This window comes from Cyprinus carpio, chromosome A21 (assembly GCF_018340385.1).
Source record: "Cyprinus carpio isolate SPL01 chromosome A21, ASM1834038v1, whole genome shotgun sequence".
NCBI classification, from domain to species: Eukaryota; Metazoa; Chordata; class Actinopteri; order Cypriniformes; family Cyprinidae; genus Cyprinus; species Cyprinus carpio.
In genome coordinates, this window is record NC_056592.1 from 137501 (window position 1) to 144627 (window position 7127).

At 38.5% G+C, this 7127-nt stretch overlaps 1 protein-coding gene across 1 annotated transcript; it reads right to left on the minus strand.

Annotated features, from left to right (window-relative positions):
- Positions 1-4166: 4166 nt before the first annotated feature.
- Positions 4167-6759, minus strand: LOC109056620 (bone morphogenetic protein 5-like). Its single transcript, XM_019073815.2, has 5 exons — positions 6527-6759; positions 5709-5848; positions 5552-5626; positions 5197-5303; positions 4167-5050 (listed from the first exon to the last, which is right to left on the minus strand). Exons 1-5 carry the CDS (start codon positions 6628-6630, stop codon positions 4901-4903), a joined length of 576 nt encoding a protein of 191 aa, XP_018929360.1. The 5' UTR covers positions 6631-6759; the 3' UTR covers positions 4167-4900.
- Between the last annotated feature and the right edge of the window lie 368 nt (positions 6760-7127).

Consider the following 7127-nt stretch of genomic DNA (forward strand, 5'->3'; position numbering starts at 1 on the left):
AAGTCAAATTAATAAATTAAGACTCTTGACAAGACAAATAAAATAACACAATATTGTGCAGACTACACTTTTATTTTTTAGCCTATCTCTCTTTCTTTCAGTAGCGGAAATTTAAATTTGAGATTCTGGAAACGAGTCTTATTTAAGGGTATAGGGGGCGATTTCAGACACAGGGTACAGCTGCAGCGCAATTATAATTCTGCTGAATAAATCATTCACTCAACCGATTCCCTCAACAAGGAATGAAACACTACTGTGTTGCTGGGAGTCGCAGCGGTTTATTCTGCTTTAGTGGAACCATTTCAATGACGGAGCAAAAATACACTATGCAACTATACCCTGTGTCCAAACAACTCCTTGCTCAATGAACTGTTAAATAAAAGACATATCACACTCACAGTCACACTGTTCTGAATATCAGGCATGAATTTGATTGAACAAACGTGCTGTGCAGAATTATGATGGTTGTGTGCCCAGTTCTGTTTGTACTTTCTGAGTGTATTTGACTAAACAAATGTGTATATGTGAGTGTGTGTTAGACAGACATTTGAGGTAGAATTATTATAATTGTTGTGATTTACTTTTGTTGATGCTATTGGTTTGTTTGTTTGACAGATTTAAAATCTACTTCAGTGATTTGATTTAAAATCCATATATCATATTAATATGAAATCACAACAGACACAGAGATTTGCTTCCAGATATTTATTACCTATATATATATATAGGCTGGTAATAAATGGGGTCATGAACTACATTCTAGTGCTTTGATCAGTGTACTAAATATAAAATGTTGAATAAAACAGAAGGGCTATAAAGGTCAATTAAAATAAAATGTATATTTCAAATTTAAAGCTTATTAAACTGCAAATGTTGTTTGTCTGAAAACAGACCAATCACATATTGCTGAAACATTCATTCAGATGAATTTAAATTGAAATGCAATATCCTAAAGGTCACACCACTAGCCTCTAACAGTATATCTGTCTAAATCTTTACCATTGTGTCTCATAATGTTTATAGATTCCTTCAAGAATCAGTCAGACTCCTACAGTTTTTTCCGTATGATGACCAGAAACGGCGGACAGTGTAAGTGGTTTCCCATGATGCCTGTCAGTCTGACACAGAGAGTGTGTTGTGGCAGGTGTCTCAGGTGCGGCGTGACGTGGAAGCGAACGCCGCAGTCGTCAGGGATGATGGACGGAGAGTCGTGGGGCTGAACGGGGTTCAGGTTTGTCAGAGAGTTGGTTTGAAGTCGAATCACTCCTGCATTCGGAATGGATTCATTGACTGACAGTAAAACAAAAACTTCATCCCATGTGCTGCATCTCTGATGAATAAACCAGCAGAAGTCACCCGACTCGCCTGTAGAGAGTCAATAAAGATATGAGTGTGAATAAATGCATGTGGCTCATTCACAGCAACACATTTATTTACCTCATTTTTGATTGTCTCATCTCTTTATTGTAAGTGTTATATTTCATTTTGACTGCACTATGTCTGTATTTTTTCTTTGCACTGGAAGCTCCTGTCACAAGACAAATAAAGCCCTCTCTGATTCTATGACTATGCAAACATACAAAATAGTGGGAAGACTAGTATAATTTACATGTGTGTATGACTGTTGTTTACTGAGGTCATGATTGCTGAACTAAAATACAATATAATTTGCATAAAGTGTATAAACTGCACAAGATATTTGCACTTTTCTGTACATAGAGCTTTCTGTCTTTTGGGCATTTTTTTCTTTTCATTCTTACTAGACAAAAGACCCTGAAAAGAGTCTCATTCATTTTAGAATATTTGTTTAAGACATTTAACACACATTAGATAGGAAACGGCTCTTACCGGGATGTGAGTCTTTGAAGCGGACTGTTAGTTTTTGCTGTCTGTCTGTGATCAGCCTGTAAGAGAGCGCCGTACAGGTTAACACACACTCAGATGGCATCTCAACATCCCTGGACATTCCAGTAAGAATCTCGTCCTTGTCCAAACACTCCCAGCTGTTCCCCTGAGCTAACAGACAGAATATGACAGAAACCAGCGTTCCCCAGCGCAGCCAGGAAGATCCCACACTCGCCATGTTGTTTCAGGACAGGATGAGTCGTCCGCTGCAGAGCGCTCCTGCGTTTGTTTGCTTGTCTTCTCTCTTTAATGTTCAAGGTCAGGCCTGCAGGTCTGTAGAGTCCATCTGAACTGAGGGACCGAAGCCAGACACAGATGATCTGTCGAGGGCCTGGACTCTTTTTCTGAGTGCGCAACAGCCACACACTCACACACTCACACACACACACACACACACACACACACACACACACACACACACACACACACTCACACTCACACACACACACACACACACTCACACCACACACACACACACACACACACACACTCATCCACACACACACACACACTCACACTCACACACACACACACACACACACACACTCACACACACACACACACACACACACACACACACACACTCAAACTTTCAAACGAGGTGTGCCAATAAACTCCCAAAATAATCTGCTCATTTCAGGAATGCACTGCAAGTAGCCTGCGACCGCAATCATTACTAACCACTGAAACGTGAGCAGAACAGACGTTCACATGGGTTCATATTGCTAAATCTTTTTTCAGGATTTTTTTTGCTACACACAGAAACTGCCAGGAATATCATCCACACACACACTTAAAGACAGAAATGAATGTTGAATACATCTTTTATGAAGTGAAGTAAGGACATCACAACTTTATGCCTTGAAAGCTTTCTTTAATAAAACATTCTGCTGATACATTTGATATAAAGTGTAAATCTTGTTAAATACTAGCTAAACAAGCATTTGAAAGTGTTAGTTTGCCTTTCCTGGTTTGCATGAAATGGTTTTGGTATTTTCTCATACAATGGAAATCATGTTAAGTTACAAATATATATATATATATATATATATATATATATATATATATGTGTGTGTGTGTGCATATATATATATATATATATATATATATATATATATATATATATATATACCATATATATACAGTACAGGTCAAAGTTTGGAAACATTACTATTTTTAATGTTTTTTTGAAAGAAGTTTCTTCTGCTCATCAAGCCTGCATTTATTTGATCAAAAATACAGAAAAAAAAATTTAATATTGTGATATATTATTACAATTTAAAATAATGTGTTTTTAAATTTTATTATACTTTAAATTATCATTTATTTCTGTGATGCAAAGCTGAATTTTTTAGGATCATTATCACATGATCCTTTAGAAATCATTCTAATATGATGATTTCATTATCAAAGCTGGAAACAGTTCTGCTGCTTAATATTTTTTCAGCAACATGTGATACTTTTTTAGGATACTTTGATGAATAAAAAGTAAAAAAAAAAAAAAAGAAGCTATGTTTTTAAAATATAAATATTATGTAATAACAATATACACTACTGGTCAGTAATTTGGGGTCAGTATTTTTTTTTTTTCTTTTTTTTAAATAAAATCAAATACAATACTTTTTTCAGCAAGGATGTGTTGTAAAATTGATAAAAAGTGATAGTAAAGAAAATAATATTATTAGAATATATATTATTAGAATTTTTATTTTTATTTTGAATAAATGCAGTTCTTTTTAAACCTTTTTATTCATCAAATATATTAGACAGCAGAACTGTTTCCAACACTCATAAATAAATCAGAATATTAGAATGATTTCTAAATTATCATGTGATAGACTGGATGTTACATGTGACACTGAAGGCTGGAGTAATGATGCTGAAAATTCAGCTTTGATCACAGGAATAAATTATTTTTTTAAAGTATATTCAAATAGAAAACTATTAAAAAGCTATCTTCCACCCTCAATACCCATGGCTGAAGTGCCCTTGAGCAAGGCACTGAACCCCCAGTTGCTCCCCGGGCGCTGGATATATAGCTGCCCACTGCTCCGGGTGTGTGTTCACTGCTGTGTGTGTGCTCTTGGATGGGTTAAATGCAGAGCACCAATTTCGAGTATGGGTTCCCATACTTGACAAATGTCACAACTTTCACTTTATTATTTTAAGTTGTAATAATATTTCACAATATTACTGTTTTTTCTGTATTTTTGATCTAATAAATGCAGGCTTGATGAGCAGAAGAGACTTCTTTTAAAAACATTAAAAATAGTAATGTTTCCAAACTTTTGACCTGTACTGTATATATAATATTGTGTTAAAAACTGTTCACACATTGAATTTGAAATTATGCTGATTTATGGCCTGTTGGTTTTTGCAAGCACACAACAGAAATGTTCATGCTGGAACACAATTCTTATGGGCAAGACTGGGATGTTTCTCAGCACACAGAAGCACGTTAACGCTAATGATCATGCCTGATGCCACATTAGAGGAATAATTGACATAAGAACTTGATTTACAGGAAGGACATTTTGAATGTAACCTTTTATTTGGTCCTCAGATTCGCACAGGCAAAAGTTTTGGCAGAGCTGCTCGACAACATTTTTTCAGGGAACATTCGCTGGCTGCTGAAATCAAGCCAGACTACAGCCGCAGCCCCATTAAAGTCTGAAGTTAAAAACAGATTTGACCTTGAATTTATTTGTAACAGAAGGTCCTTTGTGCATTTCTATGAACATTGAATAACAGGCTAAGATTGAGAACTGTCTTCCGAGAACTTTATATGTTTCCACATTTTTTTCAAACACACTCTTAAAGCCCACAAGAGTCTGAGAGTCTGACCTCTCAACATCAGCAAAAGTCAAAAGACGCTTAATATGTTTGCTAAACCATAAACCTACAAATCCCAAGAGCTGTGCTTCTCTACTTTGTTTCTGTTGCTCTGTGCCAATAATCACACAGGTCAGCATGACCAGCGGGTCAGGAAGGCTTTCTAGGACAGGGTCATGACCTCAGGATCCTGTGTTTTCTCTCCAGGGTCACATCCGCACTCACGGATCAGACTCACTGAGGACAGAACCAAACTGCTCCATTCATCCATGTAGAGAAAGAGGACGATGTCGTGAGCAGTCGGCTTACAGCACTGTGGGAAGACAATGAAGATTACATCTGAGCCCAGAGAAAATATCATCTGCCGCATTTCTTTAGGTAGATGAGAGGAAACATGTCTGTGCAAAGCATTTCTTAAAAGAAAACAAAACAACTGAACATGATGTAGAGGAAATTCACCTGCGCCGACACGCCTGGACTCTCAGAGCAGCGATTCACGCCACAGGGTTGGCACTGGACGAAAGTGATGCTCTCTGGATAAACCACCCAGCGGTCCCAGCCCAGATCTGACACATTCACACGAAAGAAGACAGGCATGATAAGCCCAATCTCAGCAAAGCTGCCCAGGTCATATTTCACTCCGAAACCAAAAGGAAAGTAAAGGACTGATATTATGTCTAAAGAAAACAAAGCGTTACGTGTGAAGTATTTATTGTGGTCATATTTATTGTAGTATTTCATGCCAATTTTAACTACAAGAAACTTGCAGCAATGAAAATGTAAGAGTCGTAGTATGATGTATCTGAACGCTCACCTTTAATGAAAACCTGCGAGGAATGCTTGCAACATGTTGAGTTTCCGGAGTCCTCAGGGAACGTTGAGTTACCTCCTAAACAGACAAGAGATCAAGTTTACCAGAAACCAGACTGAGCTGGTCTTTACATGAGCCAGATCTCTGGGGTTCAGGGTACCTGGTGAGGATGGCGTGGTGCTTTTGTAAGTTGATTTCCACTGATCACGCAGACGATTCATCTTCGACACGGACACACGAGGTTCCTGCTGGAGGTTTAAAGATTCCAGAAGGATTTTCCTGATTTCCAGTTCTCTGCATCTGCAGCAAAACACATATATCTGCAATGCATTGCAAACCCATAGTGTCATCACACCTTTGCAGGCCTTGTGTATGTGCGCCTGTCAAATTGCAGCCAACGGTTTTTGGAGTGCAGCCGTGAACTGCCAGAGCTTTGGGGTGTTTGTGAAAGCTTAGTGTTTGACCCTGTAAGAGAACATCGGAGAAGAAGGGAGATGCCCTCATTTATATCTCCAGAACATTATGTGGGTCTCTGCAGTCTACTGCACACAAAACACTGCAGTAGAGTCCAGAGCAAGAAAAGCTTTCTGAAAATATCCAGTAATTCTCTTTTGGTCAGTTGAGCATAATGAGGTCAGATTGACAGCCGGGAGGGTTTGAGTCTCAAACGGAAGAACAGTGTGATGTGATTGTAATAAGGCTGATTCACCTTTTGCCCTGAGCATTCAAATATCAGCCTAAACCTCTACCAGAACTAAGACTAAGTTAATATGGAATCATAGACTGATCACAGAGAGCGAGTTGTAACGAGGGTTTCTGCTAACAGTAAATCTACCTGTACAAATGCATGAAACTCTCCGCAAAACCCCCTAATGAACAAGAGTGGAGGTGAGAACGATGCAATTACACGACAGATTGAAACAAGATCTCCGATCCATTCATCGTGACATTGTTCATCTTTAAAATGTCAGTTTTTACCTGTTGGCCTTCACAGCAGATGCCTCAGGTGAAGGATGGAGAACAAACATCTGCCCAAGAGGACACCCGAACAGCACGACTACGACACACAACGCCAGATGCATGACTGCGGACAACAGGTTAACGCTGGGGTCTGTGTTGGACGCTCGCTGAATGTTATTTGTAGCGGCCTGGGAAAGCAGGGATTTATCTACTCTGGCCAAGCTTGGCCTTGGAATACTTTACACTGTTCTCATGTCGAGTAAACGGATGGTGTTGAAAAGGAGGTGGAGGATAAAGGTGGAACTGAGAAAAACACTATAATACAGTTACATACTAGCAAAGACGATGAGCTCGAATCTGCAGGAGGACAGACAGAAAATATGAAATAGATCAGAAAGGAATGGTAATGCAGCACAAAAAGAGCCATTTATAACACAGACCTGCATCTGTGTGATATGTGAATGTGCCTTATTCTGAGGATCATGACCCAAATGATCAACCCATTGGTGGGTTGAATATGAAGAGTGGTTTATCTGTCAGATCTTTTATGGCAGTATTGAACTGAACAGTATTGAGGTTGAGATAGTCAGAACCAGATAATTATAACAGGTGACATGAT

Bases quoted from the DNA above. Each gene is read 5' to 3' on its own strand.
- LOC109056620 (XM_019073815.2), bottom strand. From the start codon at position 6,630: ATGCATCTGGCGTTGTGTGTCGTAGTCGTGCTGTTCGGGTGTCCTCTT. The intron at 5,849-6,526 runs GTAAAAACTGAC...GTTTTGCTGCAG, and splicing joins TCTGCTGTGAAGGCCAACAG to ATGCAGAGAACTGGAAATCA. The intron at 5,627-5,708 runs GTACCCTGAACC...TTGTCTGTTTAG, and splicing joins CACCACGCCATCCTCACCAG to GAGGTAACTCAACGTTCCCT.